The sequence below is a fragment of the Mastigoproctus giganteus genome, chromosome 8, assembly GCF_048544385.1.
Source record: "Mastigoproctus giganteus isolate SK-2022 chromosome 8, ASM4854438v1, whole genome shotgun sequence".
Taxonomy (NCBI): Eukaryota; Metazoa; Arthropoda; class Arachnida; order Uropygi; family Thelyphonidae; genus Mastigoproctus; species Mastigoproctus giganteus.
Window position 1 is genome coordinate 65,953,312 of NC_143582.1, and position 27,145 is coordinate 65,980,456.

The 27,145-nt window shown below is 38.8% G+C and overlaps 1 protein-coding gene across 1 annotated transcript in view; it reads left to right on the forward strand.

Moving 5' to 3' along the window:
* The window catches only part of LOC150081585 (protein AMN1 homolog), a 116,900-nt gene that overhangs the window by 70,178 nt on the left and 19,577 nt on the right, over positions 1-27,145 (forward strand). The window contains exons 5-6 of the mRNA XM_090379645.1: positions 19,687-19,743; positions 24,501-24,612. Of these exons, the coding sequence (XP_090235771.1) occupies positions 19,687-19,743; positions 24,501-24,612 (169 nt within the window). The remainder of the gene's footprint in view (positions 1-19,686; positions 19,744-24,500; positions 24,613-27,145) is intronic.

Consider the following 27,145-nt stretch of genomic DNA (forward strand, 5'->3'; position numbering starts at 1 on the left):
CGCTTTTGACACTGTGTCTCTTCCTCAGCTATGAATACATAAGTACGTTACATGTGAAAATCAAGAATGGTACCGTGTGCTCGTGCTAGATAAACAAAGCTTGTGCACAAGGTTTATCTAGCATGACCAGATTACTGTTTCAAAACTCCTGATGTCAATGTTTGCTCAGATCATGTCAGTGAAATTATTCTTGCAGGAATAGAATCCTTTATTCCACACTCCACTTAAAATCTTGTCCTTTATCTAAACCTTGGTTTTGCAATAAATGTGCTAAGGCTGTTCAAGAAAAGAATGTTGCATATTGTAATTGGCTTGTTTCCAATTCTTCAGTTTCATTTTCTGCCTACATCAGAGCTTGCAACAATTTTAAAGCATTTATTAATCAGTCCAAACTAGATTTTTAACTGGCTAAGAGTAGAAAATTGCTGCTTGCCCTAATAGTAGCCGAGCATTTTGGTCTCTTACCAAAACTGTTGGCCACAACTTTTGCCCATCTCTGCTTCCACTTCTGTCAAAACTAGATGGTTCTATTGTCACTTTAGCCAAGGATAAAGCTGACCTGCTAGCATCCCATTTTTCTTCACACTCATGTATTAAGGATCTTGGTAAAACACTTCCCACCATTCCCAGCACGCTCCATTCAATACTTCCTGTGGTCATCCATCAAAAGGATGTCAGAAGGATTTTGACCAATCTTGATGCTAAGAAAAAGCTCCAGGTCCTGATGGTATTTCTCCACTTGTTCTCAAAACTTGTGCTCCTGAACTTACTCCTGTTCTTTGCTGCCCTTTTTCACTTTATTATTCCAAAGGTATTTTTACTTCTGCTTGGAAACTTGCTCACATCCAGCCAGTTCCAAAAAAAGGGGTGACAAATCCCTCCTATCCAGTTATTGTCCCATTGCAATTACTTCTACTCTTGGCCCCGGGTGCCAAGCGATTGTGACTGAGCGATTTCTCTGTGCTATTACTGCGATTTCTCAAAAGTGATTTATAGTTATTTTGCGTTCTTCACGTTAATAAATCTATTCATTTAAAAACAGCTCTTGTTACAAAAACACTTGTACAGAGCAAGAAAGGAAAGGCACCTTTCTTTATTTCTTCTAGTTTACTACTAACCACTTACTACTTTTCGCTTGGTCACACCAGGCACTGCTCCTGCCTCCCCGTGGCGGGGCCGGTAACCTTGGCAGAAAAGTTCATCTGCCAGGGGCTAAGAGGAGCCAACATGGAACAAAGTATGATTCCAGCTTTAGAGCCGTCGAGCTGTCGGCCAAACACAGAAAATGACCATGATTCGTCGCAAGCAAAGAGGTTGAAAACCAATCCCTCGGCGACAGACATACCTGCATTCTTAATTATGCACTCACTATCTGACCAGCCTCTCAGTAAGCTATCCCCTTTTTTAATCCAAAAACACCTGGAAAGTATTGCTGGGTCTCCCAAGACGGTTAAGAGACTGCAATCAGGGGACTTACTTATTGAAACTATAAATGGCAGACACTCTGAAAAATTACTGAAAAAGACAACTTTCGCTGGTATTCCAGTGAAAGTAACTCCACATGCAACCCTAAATACATCAAAGGGTGTAATATCTAGTTGGGACCTGATGAATGTGACGGAGGAAGAAATTAAAGAAGAGCTTCAGGAACAAAATGTAATTGCTGTAAAAAGAATTATGATAAAAAAAGACAATATTCTCACACCTACCAGAAATATCATTCTTACATTCAACAAGTCCAAGCCTACCCTCATCAGTAAAAGCTGGATATCTACTTTGCTGCACTCGTCCTTTCATACCCAATCCGTTGAGATGTTATAAATGCCAGAAGTATGGCCACTCTCAAACAACATGCAGAAGCAACCCAGTTTGTCCCAACTATGGTTTGTCCGATCACATTCAAAGTGATTGTTCGGCAAAAGAAATGATCTGTCCCAACTGCAAAGGCAACCATTCGGCCTACTCTAAGACATGTGAGAGGTGGAAAACAGAGAAAAAAATTGTGAAATATAAAGTTGAAAACAGAGTTAGTTATCAGGAGGCTAGAAAATTAATAGCACCGAGTATACCTAACCGTACCTATGCTAATATTACAAAAAAATACCAAACCATTGCCACACAAACCGATGTTACCGTTCCTTCAAACACTTCCATCTCTGACTGGGCTCGGGCTGGCCTCTCTCAGCAACAGTCCAGTGCCGTTAAGCAGACAGACCAAGCAAATAATACACCTCTCACAATACCAGCAAAATCTCAGTCTCCGCCAGTGAATGCCACTACAAATAATGATAGTTCTACTTCGAAAAAGATTATCCAGGACAAATTGATGGAGGCAGAGTATCCATCCAAACAGGAAGATCCAATTCTGGAAATATTTGCTGAAGAAGAGATGGACACTGGTCGCCCTTCCTTTCCGAAAAGAGACAAACCAAAGCCAGAACGCCATAAGACAGCCACGTCAGGTACAGCTTCTTCCTCTAAATTCAAATAATGTCTAACATCTTGCAATGGAATTGCAGAGGCTTTTGTGGAAACATTGACGACATCCGTTATTTAATTAATTGCTACTCTCCAGTTGGTTTCTGCCTGCAAGAAACCTATTTAACTCCTCAAATTTCCATTTCCATCAAAAACTACTCTGTCTATAGACGAGATCGGAATATATCCGATTCTGCTTGAGGTGGTGTAGCTATTTTAATTAGTACAAGGATTCCAGCTAAGCAAATTACTCTCCAAACCCAAATCGAAGCTGTCGCTGTGCGTCTGATTACTCAGACTGCATTAACTCTAGTCTCAGTTTATCTCCCACCAAATCATGCTTATTCTTATAATGATCTTAAAGAACTTTTATTGCAGCTACCCTCCCCTATCTGCCTGCTAGGGGATTTCAACGGCCACCACCCTTTATGGGGTTCATCTAAATTAGATGCGGCAGATTGATTGAAACTTTACTGGAAAAAGAAAACCTCACTCTTCTTAACAGTGGCTCGCACACCCATATACAGTTACCTAATGGACAGACCTCTGCCATTGACCTATCTATTTGCTCCCCGATACTGTTTTCAGCTATGCAATGGTCCACTCTGGATGATCCCATGGGCAGTGACCATTTTCCAATTGTTTGTAATCTGTTGACTACACAACCACCATTAGATGAATCCTGCAGGAAATGGAAATTCTGTAAAGCCAATTGGGCCAAATTTCAATCAGCAATCACTCTTGACAAAAAAACTATTCAATTACAGCCCATAGATGAAGTTACTGATTATATTACATCCCGTCTTTTAGTTGCAGCTAAGTACTCAACTCCATTATCAAATCCCCCGTCCCGACGTCATTTCAACTACTGGTGGAACGAAGAGTGCACAAAAGCAAAGAAGGAAAAAAATAAAGCATTTAATTTATTCCGTCGATCTCCAACCACAGCTAATCTAATTAGCTACAAGAAACTAAGGGCAAAGGCGCGTTACATTCAAAAGCAGGCCAAGAAAGATTCTTGGACTAGGTTCGCATCAACTATCAATAGAAACACGGACTCCAGACTAATATGGAAAAAAATTAGGCAGCTGTCTGGTAAGTTTCCATCTGTTCCTTCTCCAATTCTCTCCTGCAATGGGCAAGAACTCTCTGCTCCTCTAGATATAGCCAATGCCTTGGGCAAAACCTTTGCTCAAATATTGGCTGCATCAAATTACACTCCAAAATTCCAGAAAATTAAGACCGCCACCGAACAGAGACCTATCAACTTTCGAACCTCACTATCACTTCCCTATAATCAGCCTCTGCAATATTGTGAACTTTTACAGGCCATCAGAACAACACGAAACAGTGCCCCTGGGCCAGATGGCATATATTATGTCATGCTGCAGCATCTCGATGACAAAAACTTACAACTGCTTCTAATCTTTTTTAACCGGATCTTCCTGGAAAATATTTATCCAACCTCTTGGCACCATGCTACAGTTTTGGCATTTTTGAAACCTGGAAAAGATCCCTCCAATTCTAATAGTTACAGACCAATATCTCTGTCAAGTTGCCTTGGTAAAATTCTGGAAAAAATGATCCATAGTCGACTCACTTGGATCATTGAAACTCAACATCTACTGAGTAATTGTCAACATGGCTTTCGCAAAAACAGGTCATCCCTAGATCTGATGATCAAGGCGGAATCTGAAATTCGCAATGCCTTTGTGAAAAACGAACACCTTTTCATGGTCTCCATTGATATAGAGAAGGCATTTGATACTACCTGGCGGTATGGCATTCTCAGTGACCTATATAATCTTGGTCTACGAGGCAACCTACCCATATTTATTAGGAACTTCCTCAAGAGCCGATCTTTCCAGGTGAGATATCAAAATTCCCTTTCTGCTACATTCTCGCAGGAAGAAGGAGTACCGCAAGGATCAGTTTTGAGTGCAACATTGTTTGCCCTTAGAATTGATTCCATTACAAAAGTACTCCCAAATACTGTAGAGGCTTACCTGTACGCTGATGATCTCGCTATTTCTTGCCATTCTCAGAACATGAGATCTATCGAAAGGCAATTGCAGATGTCCCTCAATAAAGTTCAAAAGTGGGCTGAGCTCAATGGATATCGTCTTTCCCAACAGAAAACAGTTGCAATCCACTTTTGCTGTCAACGCAAATTGCATGCAGATCCTGAACTTCGGATTTCAAATTCCACCATTCCGATTGCCAGCAATATGAAATTTTTTGGGACTAATCCTGGAGAGTAAGCTCAATTTCTTTGAGCATGTTAAATCAATACGTACTGCCTGTCTTAAAAAGATCAACATACTAAGAGCTTTATCTGCCCTCTCTTGGGGAGCAGATCGTACAACTTTGCTGCTCCTATATAGAACACTGATTAGATCCCGTTTAGATTATGGTGCTCCAGTTTATGATTCTGCCTGAAAGAGTGTGCTACGCTGGCTGGATCCCGTTCAACATAATTCACTGCGGATTGCAATTGGTGCATACAGGACATCTCCAACTCAGAGCCTATACATTGAAGCTCATGAGGCCCCTTTGCATCTTCGTAGAAAAATGTTATTACTTAAATATGCAGCCAAAATACAAACTTGCTATTCGCATCCTATTCAGCCATACCTTTTTAATCAACCACTGGTTAATCTCTACAGAAATAAACCAAGTAAAATCCAACCAGCTGGCCTACGGCTCCTTGAAATATCACAGAACTGGAATGTTCCTCTCCACAATAGGCAACAGATAAAGAATTACTCTCATCCACCATGGACTACCTTTCCTCAACTGAACTGTGATACTTATTTTCTTCAGTGGGGAAAAAATTGTCTACCGGCTGTGACTATGCAACAACTCCATGCTAACCATATTCAAACCTATGCTGACTTCTTGCCGATATATACGGATGGTTCCAAATCTCTGTCAACAGTTGGAGCAGCAGCAGTTTCCCTCTGCTATCATATCAGCTTCTCTTCCATCTGGGTATAGCAACTTTTCAGCAGAACTGTATGCAATACAGTTAGCTCTAGAAAATTTGACTCTACATCCATCTGCAAAATATATAGTTTATACTGACTCTCTCAGCTCAATTAAAGCAATGCAGAATACATCACAAAAGAATCACCATATTTTAATGAAAATCAGGAGTTTGTTATTGCAGATTTATCACCATCAACAACTGGTGAAGTTTTGCTGGATTCCAGCACATTCAGGCATAAAAGGGAATGAAGTGGCTGATACATCTGCCAAAAGTCCAAGTTCAGACCTAACTTCTGTCCCTATTCCAGCGCCCGATTATAATATCTTAATTCAAGCAGCATGCATTACACAGTGGACAGAATTATGGCATAACCAAAGGAATAACAAACTTTTCCAGCTGAAACAATACCCAAAGTTCTGGCACTCCAGCAATCAGACAGTACGGCGGGAAGAAGTGGTACTCACACGAATGAGAATAGGACACACCCATCTGACTCACCTCCATCTACTAATGGGCGATGATCCTCCTCAGTGTCCACACTGCTTAGAACATCTAACAGTCTACTGTCCACAGTATCAACAACATCGAGCTGCAATATTTCAAAATCTGGCTAATCGTCACGAACCATTGACATTACACCATGTCGTTGGAGAGGACGCAAATGTTAACGAACTTTTCTGCTTTTTAAAACAAATTGTAGTGTATCATCTTATATAATAGACTTCAAAACTGAAACTAATTTAAACTAGATTATTTTATAATACTCTTAGGAATAGGCGCACTATAGCCATAGCAGCTAATGCGCCAATAAACAACTATACCACACACACACTTCTACTCTTTCTAAAGTAATGGAGAAATCAATTAACTGCCAACTCTTAAACTACCTAGAAACGTTCTGTCTCAATGATCTCCAGTATGGATTCCATCAGTATCGATCTACTGGTGATATTCCGGCTTATGTTACCCATTTATGGGTAACATAAGCATCAGTGGATTCTTAATAACAAATTCATCAATGGAAAAGTTGGGTGATGAGATGTCAAGCAGTTGCTCTTGACATCTCAAAGGTTTTCAATCTTGTTTGGCATAAAGGTCTTCTTAACAAGCCTCCATCTTATGGTTTGCCAACTGTTTTTTGTAATTGGTTATCCAGTTTTCTCTCTGACAGTTCACTTGCGGATGGTGATAGATGGCTCTCCATCATCTAACTTCTCCACTAATGCTGGTGTCCCCCAAGGTTCAGTTCTTTCCCCCACTTTTTCCCTCTTTTATATTAATGACCTTCTTCCATTGACCGGAAATCCTATCCATAATTTTGCTGATGATAGCACATTGCATTCCACTTTCCAGTTTGAGAAATCTTACCCTCCTCAATCAGCTTCAACTTCTCGAATATCTGCTGCCAATTCCTTAAATGCTGATCCCAAGGTAATTCTCCAGTGGGGCAAAGACAACTTAGGTGATTTCAATCCTTCTAAAACTCAGTCCTGTCTTATATCTCACAAAAAAATAAGTTCCTATGGTATCTTTGGTGACACTCATTTTTCTAGGTAAAATGATATCTCTTGGGGATTATCCTGACCTAACCTCTCTTGGCACAAGCACATTACAAATATTGCTTCCTCTGCGTCTAAAAAACTTAGTTTTCTCTTTCGCTCTTGCCTTTACTTTTCTTCCAGACAGCTGTCACTGTGTTCAAATCTCAAATCTGCTCTACCATGGAATATTGTTCCCATATCTGGGGCGTGCCCTCCCAAACCTCTCTCTGAGTTCTAGATTCCATTCAGAAGAGGGCAGTTAGGTTAATTAATGACTCATCTTTAACAGAGTCTCTCCATTCTGTCTCATAGACTTACTGTTTCTGCTGCATGCCTTTTTTTCAGATACTTCAATGGGCACTGTTCTTCTGAATTGCTTCTATAATTCCCGCTCTGTGTCAAAATAGTCCGAACACATGCCACCACCAGCCAACATCCATTTACTGTCCAACTTCAAACTTACAGAACCAACTTTTTATCTTCCTCATTTATTCATTCAGCTGCCCTTTTCTGGAACAACCTTCCTTCATATGTATTTCCTGAAAATTACAGTCTACAGAAGTTCAAGTAGAAACTTAAATAGAAAGGGTGCAAGAATATTTGCTGATGCTATCGAGGCAATGTTAGGTGGGTCGGAAAACTGCTAGCTTGGGGGGAGACAAAGACTAATAGATTAACAGTAGCCACTGGCAGAGGTGAAAGAGATTCTTGAACTGCTTCTATTGGAATGAGCAGAAGCCTGAAAAACAAGATGCAGGATATTTCAGAGACTGCTGGGAGTCATTGCGATACAAGTAAACACATGGGTTGTGTTAGGGTAGCTAAGAATAGAAACAGGTGCATGTATACTTGCGTGTACACCAAGCTAGGAGTTTAGTAAATAAATTTGATGAATTTTGACGTATTGCTCAAAACATCAAAGGCAGATATTGTTAGGATATCGGAAGCGTGGTGTCACACAGATATAAGGAATGCAGAACTGGAATTTGGGGAGTACAACGTCTACAGAAAGGATAGAAAGGGCGGAGGAGTTATGCTATTAGTTAAGAAACATATAAAATCCAAGGAAGTGAAGCCAGTCGACATCGCTGGACAGTGCAGTGTCAAGTCAGTTTGGTGTGACATAAGCATTGGGAGATCAAAATTGAGAGTAGGAGTGTGCTATAGGCCTAATGACTCTGTTGAGTATAATAAGAAACTGTACAGGGAAATAGAGTGGGCCAGTAAATCAGAGAGTCTTATAATGAGGGATTTTAATTTCCCAGATATTGGCTGAAATTTGGGGGCTGGTCACTCACACACTAGCAAGGCTTTTGTGGATTTATTGGATGATTGTTTTCTACATCAGCATGTTCGGAAGGCAACTAGAGGGAGTAATACTCTTGATTTGATTATCAGTAGTGATTCTTCATGCATTAAGAATCTGCAGATATATGAACCACTAGGTGGCAGTGATCACAGTGTGCTGAAGTGGGATTTACTCAAAGAGGTAACTACCATTAGGGGTAAAGGGAAGGGTTATTGCTTTCGTAAAGGTGACTACAATGGACTGAAACAGTATTTAAATTCTATACAGTGGGACCAACTGATGATGTTACCAACAGCAAATTCAAAATGGGATGCATTCAAAGAACTTAATTTGGAAGCTGCTAGGCTTTACATACCAACTAAGAAATATTGTTCAAGGTTTAGGCCTAAATGTGGATGTCAGATGAACTAATGAGACATATGACAGAGAAGAAAAATGCATGGGATACATACAAATTAACACGTGACACAGAAGCCTATGATAGATGCAAGTTGATCTGTAACCAAGTTACAAAGGAGGTTAGGCAGGCGAAGCCAGATTACGAGAAATCTTTGGCAAGGGATGCAAATAAAAACAGCAAAGAGTTCTTTACTTATGTAAACTCTAGAAGGAAGGGGAGGAATCAGATTGGTCCACTTGATATTGATGGGTCAACTGTTGATGATCCTTCTCAAGTAGCTAACAAACTAAATGAATATTTTGCATCGACATTCACACATGAGGAGTTATTCAGCGAGGGGAATGCCAGAGGTGTATTCAACTCTGGCAGTAAGCTAGAGAATCTTGTAATAACTGAGAGTAAAGTGGAGGAGAAATTGTTGAAGATAAACACAAGAAAGGCACCTGGGGTGGATGGGATCTATCCAGTTATATTAAAGAGGCAGCAAAGGAAGTAAGCGAACCCTTAGCCATAATTATGAGAGCTTCCTTGGACTCAGAGAAGGTACCCACAGACTGTAGATATGCAAATGTGACCTCAATTCACAAAGGAGGATCAAGGGCTGACACAAGTAATTATAGACCTTTGAGTTTAATTTCTGTTCCAGGAAAATTAATGGAGGCACTGGTTAAAGAAGCACTGCAGGATCATCTAGACAAGACTTCAGTTATAGCTCGGACACAGCATGGTTTTCTTAAGGGGAAGTCTTGCCTGACCAATTTGATTGGATACTATGATGCAATCACAAAAGAACTGGATGCAGGGAATAACTTTGATATTATATACTTGGATCTTAGAAAGGCTTTTGATACTGTTGCACATGGAAGACTGCTGCACAAATTGGAGCAGTGTGGCATTGGAGGAAAATTGCTGCTATGGATAAAGGGGTGGTTGAGGGGGAGAAGACAGAGTGATAATCAGTGGACACTGCTCATTGTGGACTAATGTTATTACTGAAGTCCCTCAGGGTTCAGGGTTGGACCCATTATTGTTTTCTGTATTTATAAATGATATTGATGATGGTATATGAAGCTTAATGTTCAAGTTTGAAGATGATACGAAGGTTGGCAGGGTTGTCAAGGACACCACTGACACTATACTGCTGCAACAGGATCTGGAAAGGTTGAGCATATGGACTGAGAGGTGGCAAATGAAGTTTAACATTGACAAATGTAAAGTACTACATATGGGAAACAGCAACCCCAGAGCAACGTATCAACTATGGTACTACACTGACAGGGCCTGGGGGGTGGTTGTGCAGGCAGATATGAAGTTCTCTAAGGAATGCAGACGGGCTGCAAGAGTAGCTCATGGTGTATTGTCAATGATATATAGGAATTTTTCTAGCAGGGATAAGGAGGTGATTATCCCCTTGTATAAGGCAATGGTCAGGCCACACCTAGAGTACTGTATACAGGTCTGGAGGCCTCATTTCAAGAAGGATGTAGAGCTGCTGGAATGAGTACAGAGAAGGGCAACAAGATTAGTGAATGCAACAAAGGGGGTGCTCTTACGAAGAAAGGCTTAAGTTTTGCAAATTACAGTGTCTGGAGACTAGGCACCAGCGAGGTGATCTGATAGAGGTGTATAAAGCCTTGAATGGTTTGAGCATGCTCAATGCTGATGGGATTCTTCCTCTTGCTCAGAATAATCACCTGAGAGGGCATAAATTCAAATTGAGGAAAGACAGATAATAGGATAGACGTGCGGAAATTTGCCTTTAGCCAGCGGGTGGTTGGTTGGTGGAACAGGCTTCCATCCCTTGTCGTGGAAGTTGATAGCCTAAATAAGTTTAAGGCTCAGCTGGACAGGTATTTCGAACGAACAGAGGGGTGAAGTGAAGTGGGGTTTTTTTTTTTTTTTTGGCTGATGCTGCATAAGCTTGCTTTCTTGCATCAAATTACTCTACTAATGCTAATGCCAACAAATATCTTCTTTCGTCTTCTCAACCTCCAACCCATGCACGGTACTACGTTCTCTAAGTTCTAATACCTATTGTGTTTGGGATTTTGATTAAAAAAAAATAAATAAAAAAAAAAAAAAATGACCACAGTAAAACAGAAGCTTGTTTTACCACAATAAAAGCTTCTGTTTGTATTTTAGTATTTGTTACGTATTACCACATCACTCTCATCCCTCTTCTCTCTCCCCCCCCCATCACCACCAAATACGGAGGATGCGGAAAGGTCAGGGAATGACCACCGCATACCTCGGAGCAATGTGGCCTTAGTTGCTAATGCTCCTAAAAACCAAAATAACTAACAATAACAAATAACAAACCTCTTCTCCCATTGGCTGAATAAAAATCATTAGGAGGAAAACTTTTTTAATGTATAGAAAGATAATTATCAATTATCATTTTAAACAACATTTGGAGGGATGGGGGAGGAAATAAGTAAAAATGTGGCACCATCAGCATTTTTTTATCTTGTTTTAATGTTTATTCCAGTGTATAAGGAGCCACTATTTTATGGAGTTTTTTTTTTTTTATGATAATAAAAAATAAAAATAATAAGCTTAGTTATATACCAAAAATTTCAACTTCTGAGCTCTTGGAATGAATTACCAAAAATCGGGGGTCATTTGGTTTACATGTTATTTTCATGATTCGATGGTGTCTCTGGAACAAATTAATATCACAAATTGGGTTTACTGTATACTGATCTGAAAATCCTGCTGCTTTATCAGAAACCATAAGGATAAAAATCATTTGACAGTGGAGTAGCATTCAAGTCCCACCCTGCCCATGTTCCAAAGCATGGAATACTGGATCAGACTTATTCATCCTTCTGTATGTAGTGCTAAATTGTAGTGCAGTGAAGAGTAGGGTAGATGCCTTTGAACAAATTAAAATGGAGGACCCACCAAGCTCTCAGCTGCCCAACTCAGTGCTAGAGCTTGCTCTAGCGCATCAGGCAACACAGTGTGCAATCCCCAAGGTAACACACACTGGTCCCACAGTAGGTAGTTAGTGGCACCTCCATAGCCGCGTGGGCAGGAGCAGCAGTGTGTAGCACACGCTTCTTGATTAGATCGGGGTTCAAGCCTGTGACCACCAAATATGGAGGATTCGGAAAGGTCAAGGAATGACCACGGTATATTCCCGGAGCAATATGGCCTTAGTTGCTAATGCTCCTAAAAAAAAAAATAGGTAGTTATTGTCAGTGAAACAGGAAATATACTGTGCAAGAAAGATAGGTGGAACAGGACAGAGGTATGTCTGCCAGAGGGAAAAAGTAGATGATGATGCTGTAGAGCAGATATATTATCTTTTAAGGACACAAAAGGTGATATTATTGTACCTGTTGGCACTAATGATATTAAGAATAAAAGGTCTGAGGAGTTACTTAAAAAGTGCAGAGAAATGTTGGGAAAAAGACACGAGTTAAGATTGAATTTTAAAGTGTCTGCAATTCTGCCAGACACAATAGGAGGGAGTACATGTTTGAGAGCCTTCTCAGTCAATTTGGCACTGGAGGAAATGTGCAATGCTCATGGGGTAGAATTTTTCTCTGCATGGTCTGCTTAATAGGAGAGAGTTTTTGCAGGAATGGGATACATGTAAATGCAAGAATATTTGCTGATACTATCAAGGCAGTAATAGGTGGCTGAAAAACTGCGAGCTTGAAGGGATACATAGATTAATAAATTAACTAGAGCCGCTGGCAGATGTGAATGTTATTCTTGCTTCTATTGGAACATGCAGCAGTCTGGAAAGCAAGGTGTCTGAAAATTCAAGCCCTGCTGTGGGTCGTCAAGGAACATGGGCTATACTAGGATAACTCAGAGTAAGAACAGGTGTATGTACATCTGAATTTATACTCATGTTAAGAGCATGGTAAATAAATTTGATGTACTGATGTCAGGGACTGGTGTCATTCAGACAGCGATGCAGAATTTAATTATGGGGGAGTTCAGGAGGGACGGACAGGACAGGAGAGGGGGATTATGCTCTTAGTTAAGAAGCACATTAAATCTAATCTAGTGCATCCAGTTGACATGGGTGGGCAGTGCAACGTTGAATCAATTTGGTGCAATATGAGCACTGGGAAAACAAAAATAACAATTGAGAGCAGGAGTGTGCAATAGGCCTAAATACTCTGTTGATTATATCAAACAACTGTACAGAGAAATAGAGTGGGCCAGTAAATCAGAATGTTTTGTAATGGGGGATTTTAATTTTCCAGCTGTTGAATGTAATTTGTGGGTTGGTCATTCTCACACACTAGCAAGACTTTTGTGGTTTTATTAGATGACTTTTCTTGAGCAGCATATTAAAGAGCCAATGAGAAGAAGCAGTACTCTTGATCTGGGGATATTCAACAGCAATATTTATTATTAAGAACCTCCCAGAAAAGACCCACTGGGGGCAGTGATAACACTGTGCTGATGTAGAATTCATTTGAAAGCATGGCTACTATAAGGTATGTTCGTGTCAGACGGCACCTGGGATTTCTCCCATCTCCGCGTGTGTTTCGCTGTATCGAGGACAGTACACTGTCAAGCCAGAGACTTGAAAGTGTGTGGGTCGTGTCTGTGCAGTGTGATATGTTGTGCCCATTGTTTATCCGGCTTATTGGCCGCCAGGCCCCTAGTGGGGCCCGACGTTGCCCATACCCTGCCACGTGGAGGCTAGCCGGGTGTATCCAGTATCACAACAATTTGCTCTGGCAGGTCCTGCCACCTAGTTTCCTGGGATTTCAGTGGCTAGGGCCTATTTAAAAAAAAAATAATAATAAATAAATAAAATAAAATAAAATAAAAGTTTATGCATTTGACATTAATGCTTAATGGGATTGCTGTTAGGAAATTGCTGGTTAGGGTTGAACACTAAAGAGATGTGTTAAAGGCCAAATAGGTCGGGCAAAATTTTGATGTTATTAAATTTAGACATGTAACGCTAGATAAAAGCTGATAGTGTTAGATATCTTAGAGATTTGCACAAAACCGGTAGAATTTAGACTTTGGTTATAATTTGGCGGCATTGTTAAGGTTTGTACTCGGTCGATTTAGTGAGAGAGGGGGGGGAGATTGAAGACTGGGGAGGAAACAGATAGAAGAATAGGGACGGATAGAGTAGGCATCCCCAAAGAGGTCAGTGGAGACGAGCCCCACCAGGCGAAATATGGGGGGTAGGCAGGGAGGAGAGGAGACAGAGATCCGTCTCCTCCATTCCCTGCCTGGGGATGGGGTTTGGCTACTGTCAAAGATAAAGGAAAAAGGCTTTTGCTTTCATAAGGGTGACTGCCGTGGTCTAGACACCTTTAAATTCTATGTAATTTGATCAGCTGATGACGTTACCAACAGCAAATTCTAAATGGGAAGCATTCAGTGAAGTAATCATAGAAGCTACTATTAGCTTTAGCATTAGTAATGACATATGATACAAGAAAGTAAGCTTATACAGCATCAGCCAAAAAAAAAAAAAACCACTTCCCATTTCACCTATCCATTCTCTCCAAAAGTTTTAGTTCCTCCTTGTATTTATTTGAGTTATCAACTTCCATGATGGAAGTTTGTTCCAGCAATCAACCACTCGCTGGCTAAAGGGAAATTTCCACACATCTGTTCTGCAACAGTCTTTCCTCAGTTATGTAATCTGAACAAGAGGAAGAATCCCATCAGCATTGAGCTTACTCAAACCATTCAAGGCCTTATACACCTCAATCAGTTCACCATGCAGGTGTCTGGTCTCCAGGCTTAAATTCTGCAGTTTGCAGAATTTAAGCCTCTTTTGGTAGGATAAACCCTTTGTTCCCCTCACCAATCTCGTTGCCCTTCTCTTTACTTATTCCAGCGGTTCTACATCTTTCCTAAAATGAGGCCTCCAGACCTGTATACAGTACTCAAATGTGGCCTGACCACTGCCTTATTCAAGAGGATAATCACCTTATCCCTGCTAACAAAATTCCTATACATCATTGACAAGACCCCATGAGCTTCTTTGGCAGCCTGTCTGCAGTGCTCAGAAAACTTCATATCTTACTGCACAATTACCCCAGGTCTTTTTCATTCTCCACAACCCTGAGTGTGGTACTGCACGGTTGGTATGTTACTCTGATGTTGTTGCTAGCCATATGCAATACTTTGCATTTCTCAATGTTAAACTTCAGTTGCCACTTCTCAACCCATCTGCCTAACTTTTCTAGATCCTGTTGAAGTAGCATACTGTCATTAACGCCCTGCCGACCTTTGTATCATCTGCAAATTTGAGGATTAAGCTTGTATAACTTCAGAGATGATCACTCATCAGTTAAGTACACAAAAGGATGTGACAGAAGCATTGTACAATGGGAAAGTGATTGTGCAACGTGTTTCAGTAATTACAAGAATGTATCAGGGAGATGAATATCGAGAAAATATGAAGCTTAAACTGTTTATATTAGTAATGTTAGGAGTGTTATTGACCTACTTAATGGCACAGTCATGCAGGGATTGGATGAAAGAAACAATTTTATATTTATATGTACCTGGACTTGAGCAAAGCATTTGACATTGTCCTGAATGGGAGATTGTTGTACTAATGTTAGTTGCAGCCATGACAAGATCCTGAGGTGGTATGAGGGATGCCTGAAGGTTAGGAAGCAGAAAGCTTCCTAACCTTCAGGCATCCCTCATACCACCACCTGGCTCACTTTAAAGAAGAGCCATATACATGGCTCTTTAAAGTGTTATAAATAGGGTTCCTTAAGTTTCAGTGTTAGGATCACTGTAGTTGTGATTTTCTTGTGCTATAAGTGAGATAATGAATGTCATGATGTTGAAATTTGTGGAGGATATAGAGGTCAGGAGGTTTGTTTAATGATGAAACTCAGGCTAAGCATTATATGTTTTAATGCTGCCAGATGTACCATTTGGAAAATAATAACCCAAGGATAATTTATACACTAGGTGATAATAAATAATAACCCAAGGTTAATTTATACACTAGGTGATAATAAATAATAACCCAAGGATAATTTATACACTAGGTGATAATAAATAATAACCCAAGGGTAATTTATACACTAGGTGATAATAAATAATAACCCAAGGGTAATTTATACACTAGGTGATAATAAATAATAATCCAAGGATAATTTATACACTAGGTGATAATAAATAATAACCCAAGGATAATTTATACACTAGGTGATAATAAATAATAACCCAAGGATAATTTATACACTAGGTGATAATAAATAATAACCCAGGGATAATTTATACACTAGGTGATAATAAATAATAACCCAAGGGTAATTTATACACTGGGGGTAAAGCTGAAGGGTGTAAACGAGGAAAGAGACAAGTGTTTTGTTATAATCAGACATGAATGTTAGCATGGAGTGTAAACAGTCAGCAAGGAAGTTGCATAATGCCTTATCAATTATATTTTAGAGGAAAATTACAAAGATGTGTAGTATGACACTTGGAAATAAGCCATTTGGTGGAGCTAAGGGCATCTGATTGACGTATATAAGGCATCATTAAATTTGCCCCCACCTCCTACGTGGATGTATAAGGTGGGACAAACTGAATGATGGAAGAATTTTTGCAATGAAATGGGACACAGAAACCAGGAGGCATAAATATAAATTATTGGGAAGAACTAGTACAGTGGACATGAAGAATTCTTGTTTTGTCAGCTTGTTGCCAATCATTGGAATAAACTGCTCTAGTGGGAGTTTGACAGTGTGATAAGGCACTTCAGGTATAACTGTGTTGCTACCTTCTGACAGTGGGAAAAGTATGGTAGGAAGGATATAGGTTGTATAGACAGTGTTTTTTTTTTTTTTTTTTTTTTTGTGACCTTTAGTAATATTAAGTCATGCTGATAATAGAGAACTGGACTTCACATATGCAAGAATCTCAGTGAGAAGAGGTTGCCCGAATCAGGTTAAGGGCAGGACATATCTATTCACACACTCTTTTCTGCTTAGAGCAGAGACGATGATAGAACTGTGACACATTAGAAACAGGAAGACATAACTGTGGAATGTTGAGTGTACAGAAAGTGAGGCCAGGTGGGAAGGAGCAGCAGTGCGTAGAACACGCTTCTTGATTAGGCCGGGGTTCGAGCCCGTCACCACCAAATACGGAGGATGCGGAAAGGTCAGGGAATGACCACCGCATATCCCGGAGCAATATGGCCTTAGTTGCTAATGCTCCTAAAAACCAAATAACAAACAACAAACAAACAGAAAGTGAGTGGAAACATGCTTTACACATTTTACAATAAGATGCAGAAAACTCTCTCTCACACAGTGTTTGAGTAATAGGGACAGCATAACAGATATATTTTCCTTTTGCAAGTACTTAATCTCTATCACATTTAATCACAGTCTCCATGTTAGCATTAGTAGAGGCATATGATGCAAGAAAGCAAGCTTATACAGCATCAGCCGGAAAAAAAAAAAAAAAAAAACTGCCCATTTCACCCATCCATTCACTCCAAACATTTGTCCACTTCTTCCTTGAATTTATTTAAGCTATCAATTTCCACAATGACAGATGGAAGTTTGTTCCAGCAATCAACTACCCACTGGCTAAAGACAAATTTCCACACATCTATTTCACTACCGTCTTTCCTCAATTTCATTTTGTCATCTCTGGTTTGTAATCTGAGCAAGAGGAAGAATCCTATCAGCATTGAGCCTGCTCAATCTATTCAAGGCTTTATACACCTCAATCAGATCACCTTGCAGGTGCCTAGTCTCCAGATGCTGCAATTTGCAGAACTTAAGCCTTCCTTCATATGAGCACCCCTTTGTTCCCCTCAACAGTTTTGTTGCCCTTCTCTGTATTCATTCTAGCAACTCTACATGCTTCCTGAAATGAGGCCTCCAGACCTGTATGCAGTACTCAAGATGTGGGCTGACCACTGCCTGATTCAAGGGGATAATCACCATATCCTTGCTATCAAAATTCCTGTGTATCATTGACAAAACCCCATGACCTACTTTGGCTGCCTGTTTGCACTGCTGAGAAAACTTCATATCTGACTGCACAATTAACCCCCAGTTCTCTTTCATTCTCCACTACCCAAATGTAACACCACCCAGTAGGTACATTTCTCTGAGGTTACTGCTACCCATGTACAGTACTTTGACAAATGCAATGTTAAACTTCAGTTGCCACTTCTCAGCTTTTGTTCAACTTTTCCAGATCCTCTTGCAGCAGCATACTGTCATTACTGTTATTAACAACCCTGCCAACCTTTGTATCATCTGCAAACTTTGACATTAAACTTGATAAATTTTATCAGTATCATTGATAAACGTACAAAACAACAATACCGAACCCTGGGGGCGACACCACTAATAACATTAGTCCGAAGAGCAGTGGCCATTGATTACTACTCTGTCTTTTCCCACTCAACCAACCTTTTATCCATTGTAGCAACTTGCCCTTAATGCCATACTGCTCCAATTTGTACAGTAGTCTTCCATGTGCAACAGTATCAAAAGCTTTCCTGAAATCCAAGTATATGATAGAGATTAAGTCTGAAAGCCATTGCAAACAACCAATTGTTAGTATCTACTTGTATAACAAAATTTTACACCCGATAATAGAAAACAACTAACTGACAATGACAGTATCCCCTGATATGTATGGGTAACATAAATTAACATATATACTGGGATCAATATGACCTATAATAGTTTGTGACAAAAAAAATATCAACTAGATGCATTTCTGCTTCTCTTGCTGCTAGCTTTGTTAGTGGACTACTAACTAAATCATTTGTTGCTTGTACAAAAATATGGAAAAAGGCATTGTGCAAAATCAGTTACGTTAGAAGGTGAGTACATGACATCCCACCTTCGGTCAACTAAGGTTGACTGTCTCTCTTTCATCACAGATCTGTCAGACTTGGGTGAGAGTGGTTCCTCTTGGAAACTGACACTGTTTACAGTGGAATTTCCAAGACAGAGATGCCAGGGAGATCTGTGAAATAACCCCCCCTTCAGTCAACTAGAGTTGATTGTCTCTCTTTTGCTACAAATCTGCCGACCGGGCTAGCCAGGTGCCTCCGTAGCCAGGTGGGCAGGAGCATCAGTGCATAGCACACGCTTCTTGATTATACTAGGGTTCGAGTCCATGACCACCAAATACGGGGGATGCGGAAAGGTTAGGGAATGACCACCGCATATCCCCGGAGCAGTATGGCTTCAGTTGCTATTGCTCCTAAAAACCAAATAAACTGGGCTAGCCAGGTGGGTAAAGTGCCTGCCTGGCAACCCAAAGGTCGTGGGTTCGTATCTCCCTCCCCCCTGGCTTGGATCAGAGTAAAATGCAAAAACTTTGGGAGATGCATTATGGCCACAGAAGCCGATGCACCAACAACTAACAAAAAAAAAAAAAAAAACCCTACAAATCTGTCAGACTTGGGAGGGAGTGGTTCCTCTTGGGGACTAACACTGTTTATAGTGGAGTTTCCAAGGCAGAGATGCTAGGGAGATCTGTGAAATAGCATCACTGTCATGGCATAGAGTTTTCTTGCTTGCCTGTTTCACTTGTGAGGTGAGATGAAGATTGGCTCCAGATAATGTTCATCAGAAACCATATCCATAAACTGAAAGTTTCCAATACATGATGAGTAGGTTCTATCAATGTAGCTGAGTTGAATGCTGGGATGAAACTGCTTTAGTTAGTATCTAGGAAGATCATGGATGTATCCAAGTGTGAAGTTGGAGCCCAAAGCTGTTTCTGACACAAGTGTGGCCAGTTATTATGTTTGCTGAATAAGGAAATCCACTCTGGCTTATGTTCTCCTTTCCATGTTTTTTTCAGTTGATAAGGAAGGTTTGTATAGTTCCTGTGCAACCTTCTGGCACTGGGTGAATGAAAGATTGTCACTCTTTTTTTTTTTTTTTTCTTTTATAACTTTGTTTCTAGTAGTAAATTACTGGATTGCTGTGCTTTAGCATGCATATATTTTTTGTTACAGGTTACTGATACAGGTATTAAAATGCTTGTGAATGGTCCATGCTTCGAGACTCTTAAGGTTAGTAAATTAAATAATTCCAGAACTTTATTTCATATCACTAACAGTTAATAAAGTAGGATATTATTATGGCATATTGTAATACTTAAAAGAATTGCAGAAATGTCTATTGCAACTACATAACGAAAATTTTATGCCGCCAGTAATATTTAGTTGAATATAAAGGTGGAAATTATATTACAGCAAAAATTTATTTACTGTGCATACTGTTAAGTTACTAACATTTTTTTTCTTTATTATATGTGTAATATTAATAAGTTATTTTCATTTTATACATGAAACTTAAAAGTAGTTATTAATAGCAGTTGATATTGATAAAATATCTTGATAATTTAAGCCAGGGTTGTTCATCTGGGGACCTGTAAGCCACAAGTTGCTCTGAAGTGGTTTCTGAGATTTTTTAAAAATTCAGTTCCTACCAGATGTTGAATTTAGCAAAAGATCTGCTTCTATGGCTGAGGGACACATCCTAGCTCCCCTTTAATACAGTTGAGGGATGCATTTTAGGTCTCCTGTAATACAGTTGAGGGATGTATTCTAGGTCTCCTTTAATACAATTGAGGGATGCATTCTAGGGCTCCTTTAATACAATTGAGTGATGCATTCTAGCTCCTCTTTAATACAGTTGATGGATACATTCTAGCTCCTCTTTAATACAGTTGATGGATACATTCTAGCTCCTCTTTAATACAATTGATGGATGCATTCTAGCACCATCTTTAATACAATTGATGGATGCATTCTAGCACCATCTTTAAATGCAGGTAATGGACACATTTAGCTCCCCTTTAAATAATATAATATCCAGGCAACAGTTGTGTAGAATTTTAGTATAATTTGTGTAGAATTTTAGTCTTGCCATCCATGGATAGCAAGACAAAGCAGGTAATGGACAAATTCTTCTCATAATTAGCACTATAGTTAATTAACACTATACCCCATTTTTGGTTAGAAGTTAGCATTAGCAAAGGCACATGATGTAAGAAAGAAAGCTTATATAGCATCAGCCAAAAAAAAAAAAAAAAACCCCCCTTATTTCACCCATCCACTCGCTCAATGTTTGTCAAGTTCTGCCTTGAATCTATTTAAGCTATCAACTTCTACAACGACAGATGGAAGTTTGTTCCAGCAAACAACCACCCGCTCGCTAAAGGCAAACTTCTGCACATCTATCCTACAACTGTCTTTCCTCAATTTGAATTTATGCCCTATCAGGCGATTATTCTGAGCAAGAGGAAGAATCCCATCAGCATTGGGCATGCCCAAACCATTCAAGGCTTTATACACCTCAATCAGATCACCTCGCAGGTACAGTCTCCAGACACTGTTATTTGCAAAACTTAAGCCTTTCTTTGTAAGAGCAACCCTTTGTTCCATTCACTAATGGAACTCTTGTTGCTCTTCTCTGTACCCGTTCCAACAGCTTTACATCCTTCTTAAAATGAGGCCTCCAGACCTGTATACAGTACTCAAGGTGTGGCCTGACCATTGCCTTATACAAGGGGATAATCACCTCCTTATCCCTGCTACAAAAATTCCTGTATATTATTGACAAGGCACCGTGAGCTGCTTTTGCAGACCGTCTGTACTGCTCAGAAAACTTCATATCTGCCTGCACAATTACCCCCAGGTCCTTTTCATTCTCTACCACTGTCAGTGTGGTACCACAGAGTTGATACGTTACTCTGGGATTACTGCTTCCCATATGTAGTACTTTACATTTGTCAATGTTAAATTTCATTTGCCACCTCTCAGCCCATCTGCTCAACTTTTCTAGATGATCCTGTTGCAGCAGTGTACTGTCATTGGTGTCATTAACAACCCTGCCAACCTTTGTATCGTCTGCAAACTTGGACATTAAGCCTGATATACCATCATCAATATCATTTATAAATACAGAAAACAACAATGGACCCAACACTGAACCCTGAGGGACTCCACTAATAACATTAGTCCACGAAGAGCAGTGTCCATTGATTACCATTCTGCCTTCTCCCGCTCAACCATCCCTCTATCCATAGCAGCAATTTGCCTCCAATGCCACACTGCTCCAATTTGTGCAGTTATAAGACATAATACTTATAATTAAAGAAGAATACAGTAAAATTATCAGGTCTTTACCAACAATACTTATAATTAAAGAAGAATACAGTAAAATTATTAGGTCTTTACTTGTTTTCTTTGCATTCTTTGCCAAAGATTTCTTGTAATCTGCCTTTGCTTTCCTAACCTCATTTGTGACTTAATTACAGACTATTTTGTACCTGCCATAGGCATCTGTGTCTCCTGATAATTTTATGAATCCCATGCATTTTTCTTCTCTGTAATACATCTCATTAGTTCATCTGACATCCATTTAGGCTTAAGCCTTGAACAGCATTTCTTAGTTGGTATGGAAAGCCTAGTAGCTTCCAAGATTAATTCCTTGAATGCATCCCATTTAGAATTTGCTGTTGGTAACATCATCAGTTGGTCCCACTGTATAGAACTTAAAAACTGTCCCGAGACCTTTGTAGTCACTTTTACAAAAGCAAAAACTATTCACTTTACCCATGATGGTAGTTACATCTTTGAGTAAGTCCCACATCAGTACACTGATCACTGCCACCTAGTGGTTCCCATTATCTGCAGATTCTTAATGCATGAATAATCAATGCTGATAATCAGATCGAGAATATTACTCTGTGGTTGCCTCTCAAAAATGCTGCTGCAGAAAACAAATCATCCAATAAATCATAAGTCTTGCTAATGTGCAAGTGACCAAACCACAAGTTGCAGTCTTTATCTGGGAAGTTAAAATCTCCCATTATAAGACAATCTGATTTACTGGTGCCCTCTATTTCTCTGTACAGTTGTTCATTATACTCATCAGCATCATTAGGCCTATAACACATTCCTACTCTCAATTTTGCTTTCCCAGTGCTTACATTACACCAGACTGATTCAACATTGCACTGCACTGTCCATCCATGTCAACTGGATGCACTTAGATTTTGTGTTTGTTAACTGACAGCATGACCCCTCCTCACTTTCTATCCTGTCTATCCCTTCAGTACACATTGTACTCCCCAAATTCCAATTCTGCATTTCTTATATCTATGTGACACCACGTCTCTGATATCCCAACAATATCTGCCTTTGATGGCTTGACCAGCATCTCAAATTCATTAAATTTATTTACTATACTCCTAGCATTGGTGTACATGGAAGTATACATGCACCTATTCTTACTCTTAGTTACCATATCACAGCCCATGTATTTACTTGTTCCATGATGACTCCCAGCAGTTCTTGAAATCACCAGCACCTCGCTTTCCAGGCTTCTGCTCATTCCAATAGAAGCAGTGCAAGAATCACTTTCACCTCTGCCTGCGGCTACTGCTAATCTATTAGTCTGTGAATCCCCCAAGCTTGCAGTTTTCTGACCCACCTAACACTGCCTCGATAGCCTCGGCAGATATTCTTGCACCCTTTCTATTTAAGTGTATCCCATCCCTGTAGGAAAAATCTCTCCTGTTAACATGCACACGCCGCACTGAGAAAAATTCTACCCTATGAGCCTTGCACAATCTCTCCAGAAGAACCTTTCATTGTTAGACCGATTCTTCCGTCAGTTTATCAAAGGCATTATTGAGCATATGAGAAAGGCTATCTTTGAACATAAAATAGCATATTGAACCAGCTCTGAGATTAGTGAAAAGTATAGAGAACATTGCAGTTGATGCTAGAACAGTAGTTTAAAAAAAAAATATATATATATAGTCTGTAATATCTTTGATATTGCTGATGTTGATTTCTCAGAATTTTGCTTGCAGATTTTAAGATTGCTAAAAGAAACTAGAGTTGAGAGCACAATTCTCTAAGAACATTTCAGAGTTGCAGAAAGACCAACAAGAATTTTTTTACTTATTTTAAGAAACTCATTTCCTATGCAATTTTAACCTTTGATTAGTCAGATTACACAAAAACACTCTCAGCCAAAAATATAATTCTCCAAGAAGAAATAGTTTTAACTTGCTTCATTTGTGGCAAGGCCAGACACTTGGCTAAAGTTGAAGAATTTTAAAATCTCAGACTGAGAAACAACTTCAAAATAGTAATAGAAACAAAATGAACACACATTTAAATAAGACTTCCAAAGAGATTGGTTCTCCCACCAGTGGAAGACTGATCAAAATAATAAAAATATTACAAAGATTAGAGCAATAATTCAAATGCTTCTATGAGACAGTAGAGGTAAACTGCTTCTAAAATGTTCTTTTGCTATTTTAGCTAAAGGTACTTCAACCCTGCTAGACTCAGTGGCTCAACATTCTTTTGTGTCTTATGATCTTTTAAAAAAAGTTATTCAAAAGATTTCAAGAGTAAACTGACCAAGCTTGAAACCCTATATGTTTAATAAGATCTGATGATTTGCTATGATAGCAAACAGCACCATTTTCTTCCTCTTAGCCATATTAAATTAATTTCTATTAAGTAATGACATACAAAATGATAGTTCTCACATTTTAGAGGAGGACTTTATGGGAGAATTCAAAGTGAATATTGATTTTCATAAAGGTTTAAAGATATTGAACAACTATCGTAATAAAAGTAACTTTAAATTGCCGTTACTTTATTATGAATATCCAACAGTGTAGTATGCTTTATCTTAGTTTTATTGCTTTTATTTTAATTAGTAAAGATTATAAGCCATACTACATTTGACATAATTTTTTGGTTATATTAAGATTTAAGCTTTATTCAATTTTTATTAGGAAGTATGCATGAGAGGATGTTCAAATCTTACTGATAATGCTGTTCAAGCTGTTGCTACAAAGTGCCCTTTGATTTCAATTTTGATATTTCATGGCTGTCCACTCATCTCAGGCAAGTATGCTTTTGACTATTTCAGTTTTTAAATATTTTTTTATTACTTCTAATTTTGAGGAATGTTTTTGCTTTCTAAGAATTCTTTACTGAGTTTCCTGTAAGATATCTTACACAAAACAAAATGAGACAGGTGTAAACAATGTGATCCCCTTGATAGCTTCAGGAGTCAGATGGCATTCAAAGGGAGATACTTATCGTGATATAAATTATAAGCAAAACGATTTTCAATGGGAGAGGCAGTGGAGTTTTCCACCCGTGGGTTGTTATGTAACCCACCCATAAAAACGTAATAAAACATAAATAAAAAAATGTAACATAATAATAAAAAAACATGAAAAAAAAAGGTCATGTTTATATTAATTACAAATGTCTTTGTCTACTACCCATGTCATTAATCCAGTCCTAATAATTTGTCGAACTTTTCCTTACACTTATTCAAACTACACACCTCAACAACCAGATGGAAGTTTGTTCCAAAAATCAACCACTCTAACTCAGGGGTTCTTAACCTTTTTTTTTGTGCCATGGTTCTTTTGGCATTCTGGTGAAGCCTATGGATTCCTTTTCAGAATAATGTTTTTAAATGCATAAGATATTGAAATACATTTATCAAATATTAAGAAAACAAATTTGTGATATAGAAATATATGTGCTTCTTTATTAATGCATTAAATAACGAGACAAATTCAAACAAAATATAGGCAAGTTCAAGTTAAATTTTTTTTTTAAAGGCATATCAGTGTGAAGGGCTGTGGTTTCTAGCCTACATTCATAATTCAAGGAAATGCTAAATTTTGTTAGTGAAAATATTTTTTTCCCATCCAAGTTCACGAAATTCCTGAAATCCTTCTTCCACCTCCTTCCTAAAATGAGACTTCCAGACCTACATGCAGTACTCAAGATGTGGCCTAATCATTCTCTTATACAATGGGAAAATAACCTCCTTTTTCCCTTCTTACAAAATTCCTATATATCATTGACCCCATGAGCTGTTCTAGAAGCCCATCTACATTGCTCAGAAAACTTCATATCACACTGTACATTTATCCCCAGATCTTTTCTTTCTCCACTATTTTCAGTATAACATACCACTTGATATGTTATTCTGGGATTTACTGCTTCCATATGTAATATAGGTATCCAAGTATTCATTATCCAAGTCCCACGCAATTACGAGGATTTGAAATTTAAAGAATTAAAGCGTTTTCCCCTTGAGAAAATTGACCAAGCACTTGAATATTTTTTGTGAGAATGATTTTCTTCATGATCATGCAACAAATGTTAAGCGCGAAGTTAAAGACATAACTAAATGTTACAACACAATTTTATCTGAAAAAAATACAAAAAAAAAAAAAAAAAACACTCTGGATTCATTCTTTATTTGTACAACTGAAAAATAGTGTAACTTCAATAAACTTTACTTAACCTTACATTGTGTAACATATTATAATAAAAAATGTCTAATAAAATAATTTTCTCATTTTTCAGTTCCTTAATAAATTTTTTACTATGTACAAGTACATAATAAACGTGAGTATATAATATTGGTCAGAGGTGTATTGCTAAAAAAAATAGTACCGGCACGCTCGTTCTCCAGAAGACTATATGATAATGCCACATCAACTGTACAGTAACTGAATCAGACTACAGACCTGCAGTTCATAGAACAACCAGTTCTAGCATTCACTCATGGTGAATCAAAATGCAGAGTTGGCACACATCACAGTACATCTCATTCATTGGATCTCTTTATCTAACACATTGTACTTTAGTAAGAAACGTTAGTTTCATTGCGAAATTTATATTCTTGTTTTTAAATAAATTTTTAAAGAAATCTATTCATTTTAAAGATTACTATTAATATATATTTTTAGTAGCAATGAGTAAAATAGATATTTCTCCCTCCCCTTTGATTATGCCGTTGTTTCTTAATATTAGGCGTATAAATTTAATGATTTTCTATTATGACATTTAGAAAAAAGTACCGGAACGTTGTTCTGATATGTTCTGGCCTGAATACATCACTGATATCGGTGTAGATACACAATTTCTCCCCAGGGACTCACATCTGGTGAGTATGGGCTTGGCACAGCCAGGGTCCTGAGCTGGATATCATCATTCTTCTCTTTCTTGATGATTCCTCCCCCACCTCTCTCTCTCTCTCTCTCTCTCTCTCTCTCTCTCTCTCTCTCTCTCTCTCTCTCTCTCTCTCTCTCTCTCTCTCTCTCTCTCACCAGGGTAACTTGGGAATTTTCTTGACTAGTGCAGCATAAGCCTCAGTCTTCCTTGCACCATATGGCCAATAATAATATCTACTCATCTTTCATAAATAGTTGCCCACGTGTTGCACTAACTTGAATAAGAAATGCTTCACTTGCGATACCAGGGTACCTGTCCACCCACCAATGAAACCCAACTGGCTTTGAAATGGTGCCATGTGGGTGGTGGTGCCCACCGAGAATAAGTAACAATAGTCTTCTCTTTCGTTAATTATTCGAGGTAGTACAATATATGAGCAACTCGTGAAGGT